Source organism: Cotesia typhae, unplaced genomic scaffold, assembly GCF_013202065.1.
Source record: "Cotesia typhae breed Kobodo isofemale line unplaced genomic scaffold, CoteBio_Ctyphae contig_119, whole genome shotgun sequence".
Taxonomy (NCBI): domain Eukaryota; kingdom Metazoa; phylum Arthropoda; class Insecta; order Hymenoptera; family Braconidae; genus Cotesia; species Cotesia typhae.
In genome coordinates this window covers 1,928,487-1,955,436 of record NW_027423712.1, presented here as the reverse complement: position 1 = coordinate 1,955,436, position 26,950 = coordinate 1,928,487, and the positions used below count along the sequence as shown (strand labels likewise).

The 26,950-nt window shown below is 29.8% G+C and overlaps 3 protein-coding genes and 1 long non-coding RNA gene across 5 annotated transcripts; 3 read left to right on the top strand and 1 right to left on the bottom strand.

Annotated features, from left to right (window-relative positions):
• Positions 1-148: 148 nt before the first annotated feature.
• LOC141529539 (uncharacterized) lies at positions 149-26,928 on the bottom strand. Its single transcript, XR_012479610.1, has 3 exons — positions 26,795-26,928; positions 25,307-25,360; positions 149-193 (listed from the first exon to the last, which is right to left on the bottom strand). It is a non-coding gene; the product is annotated as an uncharacterized LOC141529539 (long non-coding RNA).
• Positions 11,562-14,405, top strand: LOC141531576 (cullin-1-like). 2 transcript variants are annotated; one of them, XM_074249485.1, is made up of 2 exons: positions 11,562-11,718; positions 13,041-14,405. In XM_074249485.1, the coding sequence occupies exon 2, from the start codon at positions 13,110-13,112 to the stop codon at positions 14,016-14,018; it is 909 nt and encodes a 302-aa protein (XP_074105586.1). In that variant the 5' UTR covers positions 11,562-11,718; positions 13,041-13,109; the 3' UTR covers positions 14,019-14,405. The 2 variants fall into 2 exon arrangements, with proteins under 2 accessions (XP_074105586.1, XP_074105577.1); XM_074249476.1 differs by lacking the exon at positions 11,562-11,718 and adding an exon at positions 12,546-12,726.
• LOC141530333 (cullin-1-like) lies at positions 14,743-18,151 on the top strand. Its single transcript, XM_074247378.1, has 2 exons — positions 14,743-14,840; positions 16,335-18,151. The coding sequence occupies exon 2, from the start codon at positions 16,352-16,354 to the stop codon at positions 17,315-17,317; it is 966 nt and encodes a 321-aa protein (XP_074103479.1). The 5' UTR covers positions 14,743-14,840; positions 16,335-16,351; the 3' UTR covers positions 17,318-18,151.
• On the top strand, positions 18,801-19,359 carry LOC141530743 (protein lin-52 homolog). The gene has a single exon (XM_074248041.1). It carries the CDS (start codon positions 18,946-18,948, stop codon positions 19,279-19,281), a length of 336 nt encoding a protein of 111 aa, XP_074104142.1. The 5' UTR covers positions 18,801-18,945; the 3' UTR covers positions 19,282-19,359.
• Positions 26,929-26,950: the final 22 nt, after the last annotated feature.

Sequence of the window (26,950 nt, the reverse complement as noted above, 5' to 3'; positions counted from 1 at the left end):
TTTTATAATGTTATTGAATACTTTTGATTATTTTTATCTTGAGGAATCCAAATCGTTTAATTTATTACTTTAGTTCTAGAGTTTAATGTCAATCTCTTTGAGTAAAATATATGTGACAAAAATTAAGTGTTTTACTTACTCGTTAATTTTTTTGAAAGACTTTCTAAAATCATCAAATACTTGACAATATTTTCTGAAACAAAAAAAAAAAAGGAATTCATTCGTTAAAGAAAAGATCAAAATCTTGATAGTAAATATTATTAAAAATTGTTCAGTTTTAAGTTTCTAAAATTTGATAAAACATTTAACTTAATTCGAAACAAAAAATTTGAAATAAAAAATTTTTTTCTTATTGGATTAAATTTTATTTGATTTAAAAATTTTTCTGTTTGTTTATTTATTTTAAATCAAGATAACTTTTTCATCAGTGTAAAGCATAACTCTGTTATGATAAATATCATCACAACAAATGGATAAAATAACAATAACAATTCATTTAATAATTTTAGCGTGTACTTGAACATATTAAACTCTAAATCTTTTATGATTTTTACAGTTTAAAAGATATACCTTTAAGTAATTGATAATTAACTGCATAGAAAAAAAAATGTCATTGAATCAAGTATATAATTTTAAAGAACTTAATTTTCTTGATTTGAGTAGAAAAATTCTTGAACTAATAAATTTTTCTTGGTTCAAGACAATTTTACTTAATTCAAGAATTGTTCGTCTTGATTCAAGACAATTACCCTCTTCAAAATTATTTTCTTGGTTTAAAAATTTTTCTCTCGAATCACGTGAATTTTTTTTTTTTTCAGTGTGCAAATTCACTTAAGCTCGAAAAAAAATGAATGGAGTTAATAATTTAAAAAGGAAAAATTAACAGTAACATTACCAAGTAATTGTGAATATTATATCCGTGATAATTAGAGAAGAATTGAGCCGTTAAAAAAGCCATCGTATGACAGAGTTCGTTAGAGTAAAATGAAATTCCCAGTTGTCGTCAATTTGGAGGCTTCCCTTAGGGAGTAATACATAAAATATATGTATAAAGCGGTATATATCTATATATATATATATATATATATATATATATATATATATATATATATATATATATATATATATATATATATATATATATATATATATATAAATACAGAGTTTCTGGTGCTTGCTGAGTTGAGTAAAATCCGGGATTAGTCGACCCGTACACCTAGTAGCAGCGTTTTCAACCTCCCTGTTACCATCCTCCGAGTAGAGACTTGGCATAAATTCATAAATCAGCTTTATGAAATATACGAATATACGAATACGAATTGTAAATATACCTCGTGCCACCACGTCATCCGTTTATCTTATAGCTATAAGGTATAAGGTGTAAAAAATTTTCTCTACTTTATTTTTATTTTTATTATATCGATAGTTATATGTAGTTGTATAGACACATTTTATATATTTATCCACATGAAAACATAATGTAAATGTATAAAAGAAATTTCATTCCTATTCCATTCAACTTGATAGATATCTTTCATGAATCTCGACATTTATATTTATAAACAGATGCATACCAATCCCGGGTAAATTTTTTATGAAATGTTTGTCAGCGTTCATATATTTTACATATCACAATTACATAAATTTTATCTTTATGCACGATGTATGATTTTTCATAGATGATACATTTCTGTTCTGTGCGCCAGTAAATTTTCTCAGGAAGAACACACATACGTTTCAAAATTCTTACATTGAAAAAAAAAAAAAAAAAAAAAAAAAAAAAAAAATTCTTGAATTACGATGAAAAATTTTTGAATCAAGTAAAATTTCATAATTTAGAAATTTTCTACATGATTCAAGTCAATAAAACTCTTCAGAATTATTTTTTTAGTTAAAGTTAGTTTTTTTATCGGTGCATAAAAAAATTTGTATTCTAGTATTTATAAAAATTGAATGCTATGACTGAAAATTATAGATATGAGAACTAAAGGTATGTAGAATTGACAGGAATCGATCATAAAATCATATTGGGCGTGTTTGCAAAAGTCTTGCCGAGGAGGTGGTTCGCCGGGAATTCGAACAATGACAAATTGTAAGGTCACGTATTTGAGGAATTCGGATCCCGAGTCTCATCTCGTCGCATTTAACATGGTGCAGTTGGACCCGATTCTTGATTGCCTTAACGAATTTAATTTAAAGGTTTGAGGAAACCTAGCGCTCATGTCATATTCAAGAATTCGTCAATATTGTCTCTGAAGTTTTTGGCTATCACAAATAAATTTAAAAATCGAAAATATCTACGATTGTCTGAAAAACTTATAGATCTTGTTAGATTTGAAAATTCATAAAATATTATTTCGCAAATCTTGGACTATGACAAATAACTCATAAAATCGAAAATGTATATGATTATCAACGAAACTAATAGAAATTCAAAATATCTTCGGATTGCTAGATCGAACTATTCACGGGACATGGGAGAATTCGGCATCCAGTGAATATCCAAGCCGCCGCTGACGAGAAATGTTGGATGACGATGAAATCATCGAGCTAAATTTCCCTCACCACTTAAATCACACAGCCACCCCTCGAGAAACAGAGTGATCCAAACCGAGGGCTGACGTTAACAAACGCGGTTCTGATATGCCGTTGCGGTCATACTGTCAACGTTCGATGACAAATGCAGATACTTGCTTTTTGAGTATGATTAACGTTCCCTTATCATGAATGATTGCTCATAATGATAACGATGATGATAATTTACACTTTACACAAATTCATTAAGCATCATTTATTTATGTTGTTAATTCAAATTTCTCTTCGATTTAAATGCAAATTTCAGTCTGTAAAATATATTTTTATGTATCAATATTAATGACTACTTTTTTTGTGTTTTTAAAAGTTTGTCACTTGTCTTGTGCATTTATAAAATTTCAAACCATGTATTCATTCTAAAAATATTGAAACACATTTTATCTACTGGTTTTTCTGTGTTGAAACATTTTTTTCGTTATTACATTTGCACGCACTCTGAATTTGTAATAGTTTTCATTCGATGTTTCTGAGAAATATTTTCCATGTACAACAAAATTCAAAATTACATTTCATTGTAGTTCATATGAAAAATTAAATTTAATCAATTAAATAATTTCTCATCAAAATTGAATTGATCTAAAACAAAAAATTGTAGTGTCAAGTCACATAGGATTATTGAAACAACATATCCATTGAAATAATTTTTATCTACTGAGTTTTTTCCTGTTGGATTCATACTTTCACCGTTATTGCATTGGTACGTTCCAAGAATTTGTAATCATATGTATTTCGCAGTTATCCTCAGAGAAATATTTTCAGTAAACACGGAAAAACCTGTTAACCTAAAAATTTCTCAGATAAAATTTTTCTAGCAAACTTTCAAAAGTTCATTCAATCATTCAATGTAATAAAAGTAAAAAATATTATTCTCCACCCTTGAAATTGAAAACTAAATCACTTCTCACCGAAATTATACGGTTGTTAAATTTATATTTTATTTTATTTAATGCAAAGGTTAAATTTCCAGCGAACGTTGACTACCACTACTATGGACGATGGTGTGCGGAAAATTATTATTTAATCAAAAATTTTATGAAGATCAATACGCGCAATAAAGAAGATGCATGTTCGTATACGGACAACAAATCCGGGTTTTCTTTTTTTTTTTCAATCAAAAATACAAGGATGCAATATTTTTTGATTTTACGATTCACCGGTAGGAGTGAACCGTTTATTTGCGACCACAGAGTTATCATTTATATCGGTTTGTCTTTTTTTGAAATCTCTAGCTCCGCAACAGTATCCTCAATCTCCCGCAAGCAGAGTTCGTATATATTTACGAGCAAGGAGCAAGGTAAAGAGTTTTTCTATCACGTTTATTCCGGGGAATTGCTTAAAGGACCACCCGCAGCTGGCGAGGATGCCAAATAATCCTAAACTCTTCGGTAACTAACAAGATGAGGTAGGTGAAATACGTAAAGTTTTTGGGTACATCGAGTCGCTTATGTGCGAAAAGACTCTCAACGAGCAACGATAGCAACGAGGATCAGCTCAAGTGTGCGAGCCCCTAAAACCCAAAGAGAAACAAGAAGAAGAAGAAGAAGAAGAAGATCAGAGATAGAAAAGAGCAACGCTAAAAAATATAATAACATAAAAAGCATGATGGAAAATAAAAAGAGGAGTTGTATAAAGGTCCAACTGGACTTGGTGCCGTGCCAAATGTCTATGTATATGGCGAGAGATGGTTCTAAGTATTTACCGTCTCCGAATTTCGTTTCGACTGCTACTCTGCCATCCTCCTCTGCTCTCCTCCCCGATAGAACAACCCACCAAAGAAGATAGAAAACACCGTGTGACGCTAAAAGCCATGCCCTTTTTTACAGAAATAAAAATTTTCAAATCAAAGAGAATGTCAAATACTAAATTCTAAAAAATGTGTCGGAAGCTTTTTGCTCCTTTTAGATTTCTCCTTTCATCTTTTTGTCAATTAATACTCAACATTTTTCATCTTAGATAAATGGATTGACAATATATTACTTTTAGATTAAATATTTATTGATTACACTCTTAATATATTTTTTCGGAGAAACTGACCAGGTTTGTTAAAAGTCTTTCGACAGAAATAAATATTTATTACAAATAAATAAATCAATCAGTATATTTTGTAGGATTTTTTTAAGTGTTTAAAATTTTTGAGGATAAAAAAATGATTTTGAAATAAGAGAAAAAAATTTTGAACCAAAAACATAATTTTTAATAATTTAATCATCTTGAATAAAAATTTGTTTGAGTCAAAACCTAATTTTTAATCGATGATATTTTTTTTTTTTTGGTACTATAATTTTTCTCGGTATTCAAGCTAATTTTTTTTAATACCATTGTACAAAATATAAATTCAGAAGCATTGCTGGAAATAATTAATCATGAGTATCAGTCGATTTAATTAATGCGACCGGATGAATATACATAATAATTTCATTTCTCGATAGTGATCTTTATGTTTCTTTGGGAGGGTTATCTGTATTCGCAAGGGAGCTACACGTATTCCCCGAAATATTGGCATGTACTAGTGGCGGTGCGGAGGAAACGGGCAAATGGATTCGATACACCGTACACGGGGGAGATACGCACACATGAGCACGAGTTATTTAATATAAAATAGTATCTAGATGCTGTAAGTTGTATGTCGAGTGTTTATGTGTGTATCGAATACATAGAGCATAGATAGATGTAATGTGTTGAAGAGTAGGCGAGAGAATGTACGCGACCCGCGACGACTCTCACGAGACTCATATATCGTATCATTTTGCTCCCGAGGGTATTTGTCGTCGAGTACTCCACGTGTAGATGTGCATTATGACCCCGGAACAATGTTACCCAAGACAAAGTTGCTATCCTCACATATGCAGGACTTGATCTCCGAGTGGTACATCGGAAACGAATTCTCGTAGTATATACATCCAAACAATAGTCTTCATTTAAAATTCACGGGCTTTTTTTACGATTTTTTACTCCTTCTTTACTCTAATGCTTGGAATTATAAATTAAGGGAGACCGGAATCTTTCTCGACGATTAATTATGTTTGGGGAATATCAACCACTGGATACAAATTGGTTTAATATACTTTAATTGAATTCATGGTTATTTTAAAAGTATTTTAATGGAACAAATTTTTTTTTCTAATCTTAAGATTGTGAAAATTTGTTGACAACAGAGTTTTAAATAATGTTTAAGCTTTTATGGTTAAATTTAATATCGTTGGAAATGTCTTTTCATGGTTTTATATCATTCTCACCAATAGTTAATTTATGATGATTATTTAGGCTGCATTAAAAAATGCCCTATCTCTAGATACATAATTAAGAAATGACCTTGTATCTTGTAAACTATTGACATTTTTAAAGATATAAGCTCATCCCAATGTTACACTCATCAAGACTTTTCATTTGAGTACCCACATCAATTTTTCATATATTTATATATATTATATATATGTATATATGAAAAATATATCAAAAATGCATGTGGGTACTCGAACGAAAGCTCTTGATGAGTGTAACATCGAGATGAGCTTATATCTTTAAAAATGTCAATAATTAAGAAATGATCTTGTATCTCGTGAACTATTGACATTTTTAAAGATATAAGCTCATTCCGATGTTACACTCACCGAGACCTTTCATTTGAGTACTCACATCAATTTTTCATATATTTATATATACTATATATATGTATATATGAAAAATATATCAAAATGCATGTGGGTACTCAAACGAAAGCTCTTGATGAGTGTAACATCGAGATGAGCTCATATCTTTAAAAATATCAATAGTTAATAAAGTACAGTGCAATTTAACAGAAGTCATTACTTAATTGAGCAAAATTTTATTTATTCATAGTTCACAAGTCATGGCAGTCACATAGTGACTGCATAGTTGCTAGTTATACATTAAATTGAATATTTTATCGAAAAAATAATACATTATCTGATTCAATTTTTCAATGGATAAAATTTCTGTTAATTTAATTAATACTTTTAATAAAATACTATAAGACTCAAATTTTTAACAAAAAAAAAGCATTTGAAAAGATATTGCCATATATTTTGAAACTTGACAATTTTTTTTCTTATGTCTAATATACTTATTTTCTGTAGTGTTTTCAAAAAAAAAAAAATAAAAAAAAAACACTTGGTAAAAAGGGAAAACAGATACTTACTCTGAATACAGATAACGTGATAAAAGTTTATTATCGAAAAAAACAGTCCCAAGAAAAATGTCGGAGCATTTGAGATCGAACAATATAATTTTTTGTCGAGTTAGTCATTTTGTTGTATTTGACTCCTAGTAAAGTTGATATCAACTCTCTTGGTTATTTATACGTACTTGTTACGAACCCTTTGAACTTTGCTCGAAAGTGCGTTTGCTCTTAAACTTTTCTTTTATCTTGACGCAGTTGTATACGCAACTCAATAGTCCTTAAAAGTCGCCGCATCGGTTAAGCAAACACTAAAAATGTCAATCCTGAATTTCCTACAGTATGGTTACTGATGAAAGTTCGAAGTATTTTTTTCCATCCCAACCCGAAATGTCAAGGAACAGCTGAGAGCTGAGATTAATTTTTCAAAAACAAAGTTAAGTGAGAATTTATAAAAGTAATTGCTGTGCTGTTAAGAGTATTTCCTGGCTGGTGACTGAGCAATTTTGGTAATGGAACACTACAGAATTCAGCTTCGTTCGCCGCACAAAAGCTCTAGTGGGTTTCTAGGGCAACCTGTGTTTCATCTAGTCCGCTGTAGTACTACAACAGTTTTCTCTTTTACTCTACTCCTTTCTATTCTATTCATCAGCTGCTATTATGTACATCTACCTCTATAGATCTTTCAAAACCAATGAAGTCTACCAGAACTTGATTGCAAATGAAATCCTGCTAGAGCAGCATTGGTATAAGCTCTGAGCTTCTATTATTAATTTGACAGCTGAAATTACTCTGGATTGTGAATGATATTCAGTTTAAAATTTATTAACTAATAAAAAGAAAAATTACAATACATAGTTTGATGTCAATCATTATTTTTTGAAATTTTTTGGGGAAAACGGAATAATTTTGCGAATTATATTATCAGCATGTGGATTTGAAATTTCGATGCATGTTTAACGAATTAAACAGCTAATCCGTTTCTTCCCCAGGGAAGGAAGTGAGTTGTTTATGTTTGTGGCACAACTATCTAATTTCATTTCAATCCTCTTAAACCACGGATAAACAACTGACATACCTGTCGAACAGTAAAAGATGTATATCATGATTAATGGCTTATTAGAAAATTGAGACGATAAAGATTATTTTCCTGTCATGCTTTACCAATCTTTTAACGGCTCAAAGTAAAAAACAAAATTGACGCAATGAGATGATTAAAGATGGCCGTAAAAATTTTCTGATATACTCATATTAGGTCTTGTATAGTCATAAGTACCCATTTATCATTTATTTAATAAAAATGGTGATAAAAATATTCAAAATAGAGCGCTTTATCGCTGAATCGTTCATTTTTAACGAAAAAAAAAATTATATATGAATTGAATTTCTTAATGTAAATTTGACAGTCATATCTCGACAAAAGTAAAACTATAAATTTAACAGATTTTTCTGTAATTTTTTTTTAAACAAAACATTATTTAATGTACATTTAAAAAAAATAATAATAATAATTTATTTATTTTCTATCTAGCCCAATATGTCCATATCAGAAAATTCTTCCGCAGGTATCATGTAATCCAGATAGATCTAAAGCTTAGAGTAGACTAATATCAAGAGTTCCTCGACAAATACTAGGACATATTTCGAGTAAAAGTGATTGGATACAAAGACCAATTGAAGAGTGGTGTTGAAACGTGTAAGCCGATGGTGAGAGGCAAAATGTTTGTGAAACCAAGAGCTTATAATTGACGTAGGTGTAAGCTCGGTTAGGTGTGTGGAGTAAATTCACCGATGTGATAATCTGGTCCACTAAAACCCATACTGGCCTCGTTCCCCTTTCCTCAATTCAAGCAGTAGCAGCACATCACATCGCCCGGTTGGTGTTGTGTGTAAGTATTAAAGGACAGAGTAGAGATTGGAGTATGCAAATGCAGGGCATGAAGCGCCACTGAAGCGAGGGTCGTGTGTGCTTATTGAATACCCCATTGACCTCGAAATCTCTCAACAGGGGAAACTGCCAGTGCCGATCGTGAGAGCTAATTGTATCGGCTATTACCCTTCCAAGAGCTGCCGTAAGTAATACACACATATGTACCCCTTTTTAAAGCCCCGAGCTCTATTATTTCGGTTTTGACGCTAAAAACCCATCCCAAACTTTAAACAACTCATACAAAGCAGCTAATTCAATTCATGGCACCGAGGGGCCTATTAAGCCCCGATTTCAATTGGAATTAAATCACCACCAACACCAGTCGTCACAATACAGTACAAGAAGCATTAATGCTAATATTCAAACAAAACAACTACAAGTCTAAGTGAAGGATAAAGACAATTATTTAAGGACAAATAATCATGTCCAGAACTAAAACCAAGCGTTGTTACTTCCACTTCACCGCGTGGAGATGATACAGCTCTTCCAGAGTCGTTAAACCGGCTATGGCTATCAGATCCACCGAGTTTAGGCGCTAGAGGTTACAGGATTTAACTCATATCATCTTGCCTCTATAAAATAGGAGTATCAGAGTTAGTATGAGTGAACATAACGACTAGCAGTGTAAGTAACCATCCGACTTGTCTAGTTTATAAGGTACAACCCTCTGATTTCGGTCCATTCCGGGTCAATGAATAATTTGATTAATATCAGCGAACATATCGGCGGCCTTCAAACTCTCGAGCAGTCCACTATCATACAGCTTAGTAAGAGTAAGACTCTGCTGTAATTTACGACACCACGATGATTGAGTCTTAGCTCTTTGACGAGTGAATTATTTCTGATTCACGACCGGAAAAGTTTCAGGTTCTGCCCTCATATATCGAATAAATATTGATTTTTTTTTTGCGCCAGCTGTCTATCAGCTTTTCTCTACAGATCATAAATTGCTGAAGCTCATGTTTCGAAAATCAGAATTATGAATTATGGACACATTTATAACGTGCGTGACTTTACCTAACTGAAGTAATCAATATTGTTGCTAAATAAATATCGGATTCATTTATTTTGTTTGTTAAATGTAAACATCATTCACTTGAATGCACGTTTTGATCTAGAGACTTCAATCAACAGTAAAATAATTAACTTCGGTATTTCAAGTGTCGTTTACTGTTTTAATTGTTTTGAGGATTTAACAATATTTTTTTTAGTCTTTTATCTTAGTTATTATTAATATTGCTAGTAAAAAATAACAAGAAATTATTGATGACAAATTAATGAGATAAAATTGCGAGTGTAATGAATCCTTGAGAATTTTATACTCACAACTTTGCAGATTCATGCTTTTTAATTATCATAGATTCATCGCGGATGCAAATCTGAGACAGATAATTTTAAATTGCAAGGGTTGCAAGCAGTGATATTTTTTTTATCACTCATAGCATCAAACTGATGTGCCGAAGTCATGTGTGATGTAAATGGGAAGACTCTCTGAGATTTAAGGGATGAATAAATATGAACTATCAATACACGATTGAGTCGAGAGAATAGTTTGTATATGAATGGAATCTTTTGAGAGAATTTAATTGCGTAGAAGCTCATAGGTTAATTACCCCGAGACGAATTACTGCAGCGGACGGAAAGACTGATTGGATTGTCGATCGGGTTTGACATTAAGTGGTTCAGCTCAATAGTGCGAAGACGTTTCCCATTGTTCAATGAGCACTGAAATCGATTGCTCACTTGATGAAACTGTGCTGTATTACATTGCTTCTAATCTAAATGAAACTATCTGTTCTCTGTCGTGTATTACGATAATTAGAAGAGGCAATTGGATTGTTATTTAACTGTATAACAAAACGATCAAGCTCTGTACTAATTTGATATATGTTAAAATTCATACGATCAATAACTCGGAATTAAATCAGTTAGATGGAATATAAATATAAAATAAAATAAAATATTTGTAGTATTGATTTGGAAAAATACATAAATAAAATCTCTTTTGTTCTGAAATCAACTAGCTTTGATTAAACGGTATGTAAATTAATTAAATAAAAAACATATTGAATCGTACAAAGCGCGTTGAATTGAAATTATATATTTTATACTGCCGGGAGCATTTGGCAACAGGAAATAAAATGCAAATTTGTTTTTCATTTAGAGATCGAATTTAAAAATCAACAATAAATGGGTGACATTTTTCAACCAGCCATTATCGTGTCATTCCACTCAATGAATTTATTGATAAAGAATATAAAAAACATCGGTGTATTGTGCTCTACATGAAAATATTCCTATCAATGGTGTCATACATCATTTACCGGCTTAAATGTCATTGAGCACCAGCTCAATGGCAAAAAATTAAAAATTCTTCTATTGTTTTTAGATAAAATTATTTTATGACGCATTGAAGTCATCTATTTCCTCAAATAAAACATCAACCTCGAGTTCGAAGCCAATAATTGCTTTTATTATTGAAAATAAAAATTCAATTATTTTATTAAATTGTTAAAAATTTCTATACGAAGAATTTTTTAAAATTTTCTTTACAATTGGTTATTCAATAAAAAAATATTTTTAAGATGAATTTTCAAAGTACCTACTTTCTGGATATAAATCTTTCAGTATTAACGTACAACTTAAAATTTTTTTTTCTTGCACAATATAATTATCAATTTTTTTATATTTTTCTTTAAATATAAATAAATAAGATGGCGCAAAATGAAAACTCGGAAAATATTTAAATCCCACACAAGAAAAAATATCGGTTTTGTCGGTACAAAAGTCATCTGTACTACCCTAAACAAGCTATGGTAACGCCGCTTACCAACGCAGTACATCGTTTTATCGCCTTTTTTAGTTCCAGTCAGCTGTGCTCAGTTGTGTGAGTGCGCTGAAAGCGACAAACATTGCCCATGACAAAAACCAAACTCTCTCTTGTAGATTGTGAACACGTTCAGTTAACCTATAACTTATTTGCATTGTTTGTTTCATATTGTTGATTGTTTGAATTGTTTTGATAATTTTAATAATTTCACGGATCACCGTTCAGGTTAGTAATCAATTTTAGATTTTTTTTTAAATTATAAATTATGATACTAGAATTAACATACATTGTTAAACATTTCAAGTAAATTGTCTTAAATAATCATATAAATGAAGTTAGCCGACATTTCAAAATTTTTAGAAATTTTTTTGTGAAAAAATTTCACTTAAAAAATTAAAAAAAAAAAATTGTCACGTGTAAAAAATTTGAAAAAATATAAGTGCAATTTCTTATAAATATTATTTTAGTTGTAATTTAATTAATAAAATAATTCAAAAATTTTTAGACGTCATGTCATTGCAAAGGTCTTGACTTGAATTTTTGCCTGTTCAAGGTTTCATATCATTCTCACCAATAGTTAATTTATGATGATAAGTATTTAGGCTGAGTTCGAAAATCCTCTATCCCTAGATATATAATTAAGAAATGACTTTGCATCTTTAGAACTATTGATATTTTAAAAGATATAAGTTCTCCCCTGACGCTCATTGAGACCCTCCATTTGAGTACCCACATCAATTTTTCATATATTTATATATATTATAAATTATAAATATGTCGGAGATAGTATCGAGTTGAGTTTTCCCAGAGACAAGAAAATTCCCAATATAGTATAGTAATTTGTCTTTCTAGTAGTTGTACGCAGAATTGTAAAGCATAGAATATTTAGTTATTAGTTATTACTTAAGCCGATTATCTTTTTTATGGTTATGGCGATGGGCTTGAGTCCGGAGTGACAATGGTCATTAAACGTAGCCGAGGTCACAGGATAGAAGTAAAAAGTATACAGTTAGACTTAAGTATATAGACAAAAAGTATATCGACAGACAATGCGGGCTGTTGAAATATTTTTGAAAGAATAAGTACTTAGACGGGCAGTTCTCATTGAGCATTGATCAAAAAAAGACATCGAATATATTCTTCTGACTCAGGATTCGTTCCGTCTTATTGCCCAGCGCTTTACCTTGTATATTAATTATATTTTGATAGTTAGCTGTCGTATTATTTATACAAGTAAGTGTATATTACATTTGAAATTTATAACAGTGTTGTAGTTTAATTAATCTAAAAGGGGTAAAGCCGTTCAAAAGTTATACCAAAATAACAATTTTAAAAAAATTTTGTTTTTGAGATTACTCAAAATCTAGCGAACGGAATTAGTTCAAATTATTCAAATTTTTTTAAGTACTGAAAATTGGTGACAAAAAAATAATTTACTAACTTTAAAAAAATTTATCAAAGTTCCTTAAAAAAAAAAAAAAAAAAAAAAAAAAAAATCTGCTATTTAACATTTTACAATTAACATTTTATTTATTGCCCAATTCCAGGTGTGCAAGATTAATCCAATTAATTGCCCGACGAATTTCTCAATAGTCAACCAGGAAGACAGACTAAAAATGGCATCACTGCAACCCTCCTGCACCGATGCGGTTCCGTCGAATCAACTAAATCCCGACGAAGTCTGGGAGAACTTTCGTTCCATTCTGGACCTTGTGTACAACAAGAAATCTATGTCCCATCACCGTTTCATGGAGTTGTACAATGAGATGTACAGCTATATCTACATGAGTGTTCAAGTGGAGGGACGACCACACCGCCAGTCCGTCGACAACACCGCTGGGCGTACAATAATCTACCAGAAGTTCTTAGAGTACCTGGAGCTCCACGTAACTCGCCTTTTCCAGAACTGTTCCGAATTGAAGAACGAGGATCTACTCGACTTCTACCTCAACCAGTGGGAACAGTACAAGATCAGCAGCAAGAATTTGAACTCAATCTGCGCGTTTATGAACCGCCAGTGGATCTGCAAAACGTATGAGGAGGGCGGAATTAAAGTTTCTGACATTTACCAGCTCTGCTTGGTGGCCTGGCTCAAATCTTTCACTGTTATGCTCACCGGCCCGGTCACAGTCGCGGTTCTTAAGCTGATCGAGCGGGCACGCAACGGGGAGGTGGTTGACCCAAACTTGATTTCCGGGACAGTTCAGAGTTTCATCGAGCTTGGAGAAACCAAGAGATACGACAACTTAACAAAGGGACCCATTCTTGATTTTTACGAGAAATTTTTTGAGATAAATTTCCTGGAGCACACCAAGAAATATTATCTGCAAGAAGCGAGCACGACTTTCGCGGGATACCCTGAAAGCGATTACTGGAACAGAGTCGAGCAGCGGCTGGACCAAGAAAGGACTAGAGCGAGACTTTACGGACTTGATAAATCAACCGAAGATAAGGTGATTAAAATCTGCGAGCGTGCCCTCGTTCAAAAAGACCTTGAAAGTCTCTTGGTTGCGTGTAAAATTTAGGTTTAAAGTTTATTTGTTAATTGATTTAAGTTAAGATAATTAAGCTTAGGAATAACTTAGCAAAAATATTAATTTTGTTATTTAAGATACTTGAAAAATAAAGGTCAAGTTTAACATTTTGACAGCTACAAGAAAACTGTTAAAATTGTTTTTACACAGTAGTTTATAAAAATTTTTGTATTTTTTTTTTTTTAATTTTTTTGTGTGTTATTTTAAGACAGTTGTACTAAGTTAATGTGAAATATGTTAAATATTTAACAACAAAATTTTCTTTAAGAAATGACGGAAAATTTTATATTGATCCTCATAGATGTAATAGTTTTTCTAACTCAGTAATAATAAAAAAAGTAATTTTATAATATTGTAGTAGTTTTTAATCACTCAATTGATCTTTGATAGTCATTGAAAAAAAATATTCAACCTTTAATCCCTACTTACGGAAAATTAAAATAAGCTTTAAACAATGCTAAAATCTTCAAATATTTAAAGAACTTTTGGAAGAAAAAATGTCTGCCAAATTTTTGGGATAGCTCATTAATCCCCTCCCTATTTCCTCTCCCCTCTTTGTCCTTTTTTCTTATTGTATTTTTTTGGGAAGAGTTAAAGCCAGAATTTAATTCGTTAAACCCCACCTACACATGGACACTCTCTAGGGAGTTATTGAAAACTAAAGAAATGTCTAGCTAGATAATTTAAAGTCCGACTTCAGTTTAGTTGTGACATTCAGTCGGTGAGGAACAAGTTAGATCAAAACTACCATAGCTGTGAACAGTTTGTTTAATTTAATTTTTCCAACTCTTTCTACTGTTATTAACACATCAGGTAAGCGCAAATATGATATTATTTATTTATTAATAAATTATTGAATACTAAAGTAAAATACCCAGTACTTGAACACCGTAAAAAACGGGACCAATACTTGAACAGAATTCAACAAATTTAATAATGTTTAAACTGTAAAATTTTTTAACTCAAAAAAAATTTTGCAGGAAAGTTTCATTTAAATTAATTTTTTTTTTTTTCTTTTCAAAAATATCTTTATTTGTGTAATTTAGAATCATGGTAGAGTCACATGAGTTTCATTTTTTAATAGTTAATCCTATCCGTAGACTTAAACAAATATTTGGTTTGATAAATTATTTTCATGTATTGCTTATAAATTTAAATAAAATTTTTAAATTATTTTGTATGAAACTGCAATGTAGAAAAATTTGATCAAGTACATAGGTTATTATTTTTCTTTTCTGTTCTCATAACTGCTCAAAAAATAAATAGACAAAAATTTTCCGACTATTGTGACCTGACAAAAAAAGTCATTAAAGAAAAATTAACTTTCTACGTTGTAAATCATTGCCTAATTCTGTAAGCCTATTGTTAACTCACATCAAAAATTCCCATTGAAAATAAATTTTAGTCATTAGTGTTAATAACACTAATTACCATTCATGTTCTTGAAAGTAAGTGCCTAAAATTTTGTTAAAACGCTTTAAATAGCTCAACCTTTTTAAATCGTTAAAATTCAATTTCACATGAAGGATTTTAATGTACCTGAAGTTCTGAACGTTTTTTTGTGAACGAAAATCAAAAAAAAAATTTTTTTGCTTTTGAGACCGAAAATGATTTTTCAGTTTCAAAATAAGTCAAAGAGCCCGGGAAATAGTATATTGGATTCTTAAAATACCAAAACTACCCCTTCAGCCACCCCTAAGACTTAGACATCTAAAAAAAAATATTCAAGAAAAATAGTTCAACGGGTCGTTTGAAGCTGCGATTTTTTCTAAACACTCCTTTTACACCCCCACAGAATATAAAAAATAATTGAGACAATAACTCCCCCGGAACGACCCTTCGAGCCACCCCAAAGACTTAAGAATTTGGTAAAAAATGATTTAAAAATAGTTTAAAAGGTTGTTTGAAGCTACGATTTAAATAAAAAAAAAAATTTTTAAGTCTTTGGGGTGGCTCGAAGGGTAGTTCCGGGGGAGTTATTGGCTTGATTATTTTTTGTAGTCTGTGGGGGTGTAAAAGGAGCGTCTAAAAAAAATCGCAGCTTCAAACGACCCGTTGAACTATTTTTCTTGAATTTGTTTTTTAGATGTCTAAGTCTTAAGGGTGGCTGAAGGGGTAGTTTTGGTATTTTGAGAATCCAATATACTATTTCCCGGGCTCTTTGGCTTATTTTGAAACTGAAAAATCATTTTCAGTCTCAAAAGCAAAAAAAATTTTTTTTTTATTTTCGTTCATAAGAAAACGTTCAGAACTTCAGGTACATGGATTTTAATATACATTATTAATTTCTTTATTCTTAAATTTTAGCTCTGCAAAAGATAAGAATGGAATCAGAACTTTTTTCTCAACCTGCTAGCGAAGGTTTATTTTCGCAAAATCCAATTGAAATGGCAGCATCCAGAATCGGGGAGATAATTCATCTGGTTACGGACCGAATTTACTCAGAAAATCCAATGGACGAGAGGGCTTTCCTGATAATAGAGGATCAAGTCAACGAGTGTTTCGACATCATGATTGAGCTCCAAAAGGCGGGAAATTTCATACCGGAAATAATCCTGCATATATTTAGTACAATCAACGAGAGACTCAAGAGCTACCTGGACAACTACGTTACGCATCTCTTTGAAAGCTTCGAGGAATTGGCAGGCGAAGATTTTGATTCTTCATACAATGTCGTGTCTTCATACAACTCCAAGTGGAGAGCGTACAAAAAGAAAAGCCGAGACCTCTGCAGTGCTTTCGCGAAGATGAACGATATGTTGAAAGATCAGTTTCTGCACCCTCTCGATCCACAAATGGCTTTGCATTTTCAAAACATGTCATTTTTCAATTTTCTCAGGCTTTCTTTTCAAAGCTGGCGAGACGGTTTGATTGTCGGGGATAATAATTTAATGATCATAAGCGCGGTGCTTCGAGTAATCGAGGCCGAGCGCGACGGGGAGCAGATAGATACCTGCCTGCTCTCGGAAGTGGTGTACAGTTACTTGGAGCTTGGAGAACTCGACAGGTACAATTCTCCCGACGGATCGGCCTTGAGCTTTTACGAAGAAGCCTTCGAAAAATATTTCCTGGAAGACACAATGTACTATTATCGCCGAGAAGTCAACTATCTTTCAATGGACGGGTGCGAAATCGATTATTGGACCAGAACTCAGCAGCGGCTCGTCCAAGAAAGAGATAGGGCGAAACTCTATCTTCACGAATCAACGGAAAACAAGCTGATTACCGTCTGCGAGAATGAGCTAACTCCTAAATACCTCGAGGATCTTATGTCTACGTTCAAACTGTAACTCAGTGAGCTAGTAGAATTTAAGGCAAGATAAAAATAATTTTTTTAGATGAATTTTAATTTTTTTTTAAACGGTTAAATTCAAGTGTGAAAAAAAATGTGACAAAGTCTGTAGAAAAGACTGCATATCTAGTAATAAATAATAAATAATAATAAATAAATCATAACAATTAATTTTTTTTCGTTTAAAAATAATTATTTCTAATTACATTTATAAGAAAAATAAATTGGTTCAAGAGAAAAATTTTACAACCAAGAACATTATTTTTAAGAATTTTATTAAAGCAGAATATTTTTTAAGTGTAAAATTTTTTTTAGTTTAACAGCCGGTCCCTACAGGTACAGCTTTATATTTCTTTCCTAGATAAAGAAGGATTTTGAAAAAAACGCTCTGCTACGTGATAGATTTTTTAATTCTCTATTTCGTAGCAGAGAGTTTTTTTTTTCGAAATTCTCATTTGTTTAAAAGAAAAACATAAAACTGCAATAGCTTTATAATAATAAGTGCAACAAGGATAGTACCGTTCCTTGCAGTGAGTGCGACGCGAGAAAAAGAGGGGATCGGTTGTTAAGTAAATTTTAAGAGTTTTTTTTTTAAATAAAATTAACTTTTTTTCCTAATTTTAGAGTTTCTTTATAAAAAAAAAAAAACAAAAAAATTTTAATAATAAATGTGAATTTTTTTTAATCAAAATTTGTTACTTTGAAAACACAAAATAATTAAAATTATAATAATCTAGAAAATTGTGAAAACTAGATTATATTTCTTGTAATAAATTAATTATAATATAAGATTATAAAAATTGTTTGATGTAATCAAAGTTAATTTTGAAAAATAAGCATAATTATATAAATAATAAAAACCTATGTATAAGTATATAGAATTTTTTTTTATATATTTTATTGTATTGTCATAATAAATAAATAAATAAATAAAAATTCAATCAATGTGTGCATTTATATGACGTAATAGCAATACAAGTCTAAAAAATTATTCAGACGTGAATATCAGAGCAGAGACGTCTGCGACTTGATGGTGATAATTAATCTCATGTCGTCAGCATGCAGCATGCAACTGCATATGCCAATCCAAATTACCATATGTCTCCATGCGGTGTTAGTTATTGAGAGTACCTCTGGTGATGATAGTAAGAGCCATTTATGCTATTACTAAATATAGTTCGCCAATGACAATTCCATTACACCTCCATGTTTTCGAACATTTCGTTTATTTAGCTCGATAAATATACTATTTACATTTTAAAATAATACTCTCGAACTTTAATGTTCAATTTGTTTGGTAATGAGCAATGAATATTCATTTTATTTCAAAAATTTTATCAAAAAAATTATTTAAATTTTTTGATCCGATAATTAGAATTTTTAAAAGTCGCGGGCATAAGTTATGAGTTGTTAAGTTGTCTTTTTGATAAAATGTTGGTACACTGTTCAATTGTTCATTTTTACACTGACAGATGTCGCTTTCTACGTGTCAAAAATGGCTGCGGACTCATAAAATTGCAAGAATTTATTTCTATCATAACCTTTAATTGCTGCAAAATTGTCTATTTACTGTACGACTAATAATACAAATTTGAATTTATATATTGAACAAAGATTTCCGTCAAAATGTTATCGAGTGAAGAATCTGACTTTACTTTGACTGAAAGTTTCCAAGATCTCAAGTGCTCAGAAGAAGTGGACCGATCATCGCCGACTTTGTGGCCAAAACACTTGGTGGATAAATTTATCCACAAAAATAATGTCAAAGTTGATGACTCTTGGGAAGAATTAGTATTAAATAATAAAAAAAAGAATTTGCTCGAAATTAACGAATTAAGCAAGCTTAAAATGCTCGATCTTATTGCTAGAGCCAAGAAAATTCATGATTGGGCCTACGAACTTGAACTCGAGGAAGCTAAGGAAATAAACCGTGCGAAATATCTGGGGATTTTTGAAAAATAATGAAATTATTTTTTGTTTGAGATGTTTATACTTTTGAGCTTGATTATTTTTGAATAAAATATAAAAATTTTCTCTGAATTTGGTGTTTTTTTTAATAGTTTTAGTTAATACTTTTTAGTTATAAATTTTGTAAAATAATTTTAATTATCAAAGTTCTAAAAAAATAATTTTGATATCAAGCATTTTTCAAAATAAGTTTGAATTTTTACTATAACTTTATCTGTTTAATTAAAAATAAATTTTTTTGTCAAATCAAAATTTGTGATAAAATTAGAATATTTTTTTATAATTAATTATTAAACTAGCATATTTATTTTTGGTCTTTTAACAGAACAAAAATAATAATAATCATTATTATAAAATATTTTATCAGGATAAAATAAACTAACAACTGCTTACACCAGAATAGATTCTGAAATGATGATAATGAACATTGAATATTCGTGTTTGAAATCTTACTCGACTAATTATGGAATTTCTAATCAATGTTACTGTCTCGCATATGCAGAGTTAAGAGACCTTATCTCGTATTCCCCATTAGACATTTTCGTCCGATTCCCCGATAACTAACAATATTATCATCCTCCATTCCAAAGTACCATTACCCTCTTACCCTATCTCGCTGAAGAGTCTTGAACTCTTAATTTGAGAATCGAATCGATTGTTTGAAAAATAATCCATAACAATTGACAAAAGGGCTCGCATAAAATTACGTCAGCTAACTGAACAACAATTGCATTTCTATCTTTGTCCGACTACTTAGAAGTAAAAATAAAAATACTTTTGACCGAAAAATGTACTCGGTATTGAAAATCGGTATCAATCAGTGTGGCCAGAACGTGCTCTTTTCTTACCCCCACTTTGTAGGACATTCTCATCTGACTACATTGAAAGCGGTACAAAGTGGGGGTAAAAAAATCGCACGATCTGGCCACACTGGTATCAATAGCCCTGAAGAACCGCCTAAGGAGCGTTTGGATGCAAACATCGAGTGCAGGTGACTCGCTTTGGTAGATTGGATTATGTTATCAGCGATATCGAGTTTTTTGAGATTCAATTAAAGTGACGAGTGAACATGAAGCAAATCGATTTGTAGACTTGACTATTACCGACAAATACATCTATATTGCGACAAAATGCTGAGACAAGAGACAAGTTAACCCGGCACCGGGATAAAGATATAAATACCATTTCAGGTTTTAATAATTCATTGTGTGACGCGAGCATTTCACTTAGCTAAGTGACATTCCAGCTATCGACTTAATTTCATAAGCAACTATTAGAAATAAGAATAAAAAATTTGATAATAAAACAAGAAAAGTACAGTAGATGCAGATGTGGTGTACAACTTAATTGATTTTATAATACTTTGTTGAAAGAATGAGAAAACTATTTAGAATCTCTCCCACCCTTTAACATACCGAAAAGAAGTTGAATTTATCTCCAGCTTTTCATTGTTTCCGTACTTTTGCAATTACTGTTTCAAGTACTATACACTCAAGTATGCAATAAAAAGCAGAGCAAAGTTTACATATACTTATAAATTTATCGATACAAATATACACGTATCAGTTGTTAATTAAAAACTCGATTTGTTTAATATAACAGAATATATTTCAAGTTGCGCAATGCAAAGAGGGTGGGAAAGTTTTTAAGTTTTATTGAGTTAGTTTTCGTTGGGTTTCACAGTGCGCTCGGAAATAACTTTGCTGCAGTTGTTACGAGTGGGCAATCCTATATGCTTATGCGCTTCAAGATAGGATTTTCAGTTTAAATCGGCTCTGAATCTCTCAAGGGTATATGTTATACGCAACGTTAATCTCAGAATCCCTACTTAAGTTTGTCGTTCAAATGGAATGCATGTTCCTATTAAATCCAGATAATACTTGGATAAAAATTTCAACCGCATGTAGAATAATATTAAAGAAATTAATATTTTATTTTAATTATTTTTATTAATTACGATGATTTTTTATTTCAAATGAATTGGATAATAGTGATAGAGGTGTAATGAGAAATTTGGATCAATTGGAAGTTTAGGTACGTGATGTAATGAGAAAGAACGCAACGCGTTTCATTTAGGAATCGATACACGTGTAGTACATTACGCAGATAATCTGGGGTTTGATAGACCGAAAATGATAAACGGGCAAATATTCAGCAGCATACGGTATCATTTGTATTCATGTAATGCACATTGTATTAATTTGAATTTAACCGTGAAAATATAGCTATGTGTGAGCATCTAGATAAATATCATGGTACTATACCATCTAGAATGAGATATTATCATGTTACCAAGTATCAACTTAATTTCCGGTCACCGAATTGATTTAATGCGTTTCCAAATCAAAACTCGATTGTTAGTTTAATAATGCTCTCTGTAAATTGTGTGTTGGGCGGTTAATATACGTGTGATGAGATAGTGGCTCGCGATTGTCCTGAAGTTATCAATTTTTTATCGAGTTTAATAATTTCGTTATTTTTTTTAAATTTTTTATCGGGATGAGTATCATAAAATGACTTTTTTATAATTTGGTTTGGTATCATTGAAAAGGTCTTGATCTGAATTAGTGTTTGTAAATTCTTTATAATTTAAAAAAAGTTTTTTTAAAGTAGTGTCCTTAATAACGGTTCCATGATTTTTGATCCCCTAACAAAATATCACCGAAAATTAATACTGAATAGCCGGAATTTTTAAATAAAATAATTTTAGGTGGAAAGATCAAATTTTAAAGATTTTTAAATTAATATACTATGCTTTGCAATTACTTTTTTATTTTTTTTTTTTTTTACAAATTATGGCGAAAAAAAATTCTCGATAAGTTTCATTTAACTTTTTAATCAAGTTATAATCATGGTTTTTGTGTATATTTATTCATATAAAAACACGGGTAATAGTGTTGCGCCCTTTTAACATGATTTTTGTGTGTGTTTATTCGACATTAGACCAACACATACGCTTGTTAGCGTGTTATGCCCTTTTATCGTTGTGTTTTTTTATAAATTTTTAATAACTATAACGAATTTGAAGGATAACTTGTCGGGGATTTTTTGTCTTGGGGATATTTTGTCCAGGAATATTTTATCGGGGGATCAAGACGCCTGATACCTTAATAACTTGCTAGATTTTCAAATCTATTTTGTCATATTTTCAATTAAATTTTTAATAATAGATCTAAAAAAAATATTTTTTTTTTTCAATTTGTTTTAAGAGTTAAAAATATAAAAAAATTATTTAGCTGTCTTTTGAATTATACTTCTCAATTTTTGGCAAAGTCATTTTGACTGCGGGTTCATAGTCTAAGTATTAAATATTTAAGCAATAAATTATTAATTAATATGAATAAAGTTTTAATAGTGTATTTAAAAGACTTAAATGAACTGATAAAATAGCATAATAAAAAATGATTAATAAAATTCTCAGATACTTTTAGCAAAATTCTTAGACTCGTGAAATAAATAATAATTCTCAGTCTGCTCCTAGTCTATCATAAGTAATTAAATAACTAAAATAAAAGAAACTTTGACAACTGCATAAAATTAAATTAACGGTAGTTTTATCTTGATTTTCACCGTTCGAATCGATAATAAATTTAAAGGCGAGTCAACCTGCCAGCCCGTCATTAAACTGTCGTGCTTTTATTCTGAAAATTCACTTACCACTTTTAAAATTCAATCATAAACTTATAATTTTCTTTTTATAACCCGACTAATAAATCAACTTTTACTCAAGATTAAATAGATTTTTGAATCATTTATCACTTAAAGTTTAACTTTTTTTCGTAAATAACAATTATCCTTTTTTTTTTCCCACTTCACACAAGACTTTAACACTTTTTGTCGCGTTGTCGTTTGTACCGACACGTATATTTAAAACAAAAAAAAAGCTCTTTGTTCTGTCGTGCAAAGCAGTTCAAAAAATTCTTTCCAACTTTTTTTATCTCGACACATGTTTCTTTACTCACAAAACATAATTATCTCTCACAAAGATTTTATAAAAAATTATTTTTATTTTTCGAAATGTTAAAAATTTTTTTTTTCCATTGCAATCTCGAATATTTTAATGTCACAAATTTTTTAGCATTGGCTTTGAAAAAATTCATTTAATATACTAAAAGCTTTTTTATTATGTGAAAAATATTTACTTTAATACTTTTCTGTAAATTAAAATAATATTTTGCAATTACTAATTAATAAATAAAAGCAGTGAATTTAATTTATTTGTAATTAAATAAAGTGTTCAACGGTATTTACTTCAAATTAAATGGAAAGATTAGAATTGTGATAGTAATTGTTTAATATCCTAATAAAATTAATCCCAGCTGAATGATTATATTGTAAAATAATAATAAAGGGAGCAGAGCAGAGCCTAAAAGATAAATACTATTGAAATTGTTTTTAATTACTTTGGCCTAGCAAGCCAGCGATGTATTTAAACTATCTATACTGTTACTGGTAAAATATACTACGACAACGTTAAATTGCCAGTGTCATTAAATTAACATGACCTACATAGACCTTGTTTCTCGGGTAGTGTTTAGAGCTGATAGAGAAATAGCGCGTTATATCATCGCTTGGTTTATTTTTTATTTTTCTCGACGGAGTTTGTTTATTTAAAACAGTAATTAGTTATAAACACCTGTTGAGAAAAAAATGATAATATAATTATTTAATTTAAAAAATATTTATATTTATTAATTGTTTTATTACGCATTCACTTGATACCAACACTTGATTTGATAAATTTTACACGAGAGATTAATTAATAATTTAATTACCCTGTAATATTAATCAACATACCAACAGAATATCTAAATGATGATTTTATTATTTCAAATACTTTGTTTTATATATTTACGCAAATGGAAAATTTAAATATTTAAAATGCTGAATAAATAAAATCCATTATCTGGCACTTTATTTGTTGGTATATATATTTCAAGCCTAAGGATTAAATTATTTAAATAAATAGCAACTGGAAGGTTTTTTGAGCCGGTGAAAAAATTCAGTTAACATGGATTTAATTCAATGTTCTTCCTAAAGCACTGTACTATGTGAATCGGAGTTTTTAAACTCGGTAATAAATTTAAAATGAAACTTTCACGATTCAAAGATACGAATGCGTCAAAGGGAATTCACTTTAAACAATAAACTGATTGTCGGAACTATGGGATGCGATCAACCAAATAAACTGGTCGTGATAATTATATTTAATTTGTAGTAGAGAAACAAAAGGTCTTTAGCCTTCATGCTTTTGATGCATTAGATATGATATTATATCAATTAATCCTATTATTTGTCCGCGTTGTCCCAATCAGATGAATTATTTTATTTCATTGTTAAATTACTCACGATTTAATAATTCAATCAGTCTTTAATTAAAATAAACAATCACATGACTATTTAAAATTACAAACTGGTCATTTTGATTAATTGATTAAACGATTCATTAACCATGTTCATATTTCATATGATGCTCAGTAAAAAATTTTCCGTCAACCCTTCAAAAAATTTTGTGTTATAAATTTTTGTGTTAAATGTTTAACACTTTTTTGTGTTAATTCAACACAATAAATGTTAAATTTATACATAAGAGTATTATATTAGGGTGTGCCGAAATTCAATTTTCATGAAGAACCTTTTAAAATTAGAATTTTGAGTTCCGCTTTTGGCGGGAGCTGTGTTTGGAAATTTCCGAAAATATTTTGGGGTGAGACGATTTATTTGATTTTCATAGAATTTTTTAACAGGAGTTTAGTTTGGGTATTTCCGCTGAAATTTCAAATTTTGAAATGCTTAAACACAGCTTCTGCAAAAAGCGGAACTTAAAAATTCCAATTTTAAAAGATTCTTTACGAAAATTGAATTTTGGCACATCCTAGTAAAATATATATAACTCAAAAATTTTTAACACAAAATTTTTTGAAGCAATGACGCAAAATTTTTTACTGTGTGGATAACTTTATGCTTAATTGAAAATTGTATATGTTGCAAAAATTATATTGAGACATAAATCACTCACTAGTGCTGCAATATTTGAATAATCACTCCACTAGTTTTATCTGCTTCTTCCTTCCTGAAAAATAAATGTAATTAATTTTTTAAAGAATCATCTTTTATTTTAAAAAATCATCCTGAAATCAGCATATGATAATTATTTTAAGTTATATTACCGAAAAAAATATTAAAAAAACATTTCAAAGTAATTTTTTTTAATTTTTGAGAATTAGTGGAATTTTTGTATAATTTAGTTACAAAAATCAAAAAAATTAACATATATATTTTGATTTCAGTTTCATTGAAAAAATAATTATTACTAACTTTTAAAAAATAAAAAAAAAATATTTTTATAATTTAATTCTTTTTATTTATTATTATTTTTTTTCTTGTTTTACCAATCAACACCAAATCACTAATCACTGTTTTCAACTACGACAAAAAAAAATATTATTACTGATAATAATATCTAAAAATTCAATTTTTTAAAATAATTTACTCAGTTTATATAAAAACTTCAATAATTTCTTTGTTTACGAAAATAAAGAACTTGTCAACCAAACATCAAACGTCTCGCGAATTTAATCTAAATAATATATATAGATATACTATTGCACGAATTTTAAGATGACAAACAATTAACCCGAAATTCGACTACATTAATCGAATTTAACCGCCGCGATCATCAAATTTCAACCAAAAATAAATTACTTAATTAATTTTACTGTATATTTATTACAATAAATCAATAAATAAACCGAAAAAGAATGAATATTCATTCAAATAAACGACTGAAAAAAATGAGCGCTTCTAAACACTCTTATCCGTTTCAGAGCATTCGACACAAGTGACGCCATCTTGTAGCCGTTACATTACCGGCAGAAATTAAAAAAATTTTAGCGCCATCTATTTCGGATATTTGAATTGAGAATTTCTACCTTACCAAATCTTAGTACATTTAACATTTAGCAATTTTAAATATAAAAAATAATTTAAAAAAATTGTTTCTTTGAAAATTTTTTAGCTTTTGTTAATAATTTTTTTTTTTAATTGAAAATAGAAAAAATTCACAATTTTATCAATTATTTTTTGAATAATAAAAAAATTACAGTAAAAAATTTTTTTTTTAGTGTAATTTAGAGTAGTGTAGACATTTAAATAAATAATTAGAGTCAATTTAGCAGATACTAATTAATTTTAAAACTTTTTTTAACAAATAAATTATGGCAAAAGAAAATAAGAACAAAAAATTGATATCTATAAAATTGAAAAAGAAAAAAATGCAATTTTTCGGAGCAAATTTATTTATTAAAAAAAAAAAAATTATGATAGTGACAGCTAACTTTAATGTTTAATTAAACTTTTAAAAATTAATTTGAAAAAAGGACTTTATTTTTCTTTTAAATAAATATGATATAATTTGTTAAGAAAAAAATAAAATATAATTAAGCCGGTTGTTTTGAACGCAATTAAAAAAAGTAATTATAAATAATTTTAAAAATAACTGACTCACCTGTTGACAGAAAAAATCTTTGTAACTCAAACTGCGTATTTTATTGATTTTGTACCTTTCTGATGCAACAATTAAATAAAACAAATAATAAAATTTGAACCACTAGCAAAGGCCCGCGTAAAATCTTGAACCAGCGAATGAGAACGGGCGCATTCT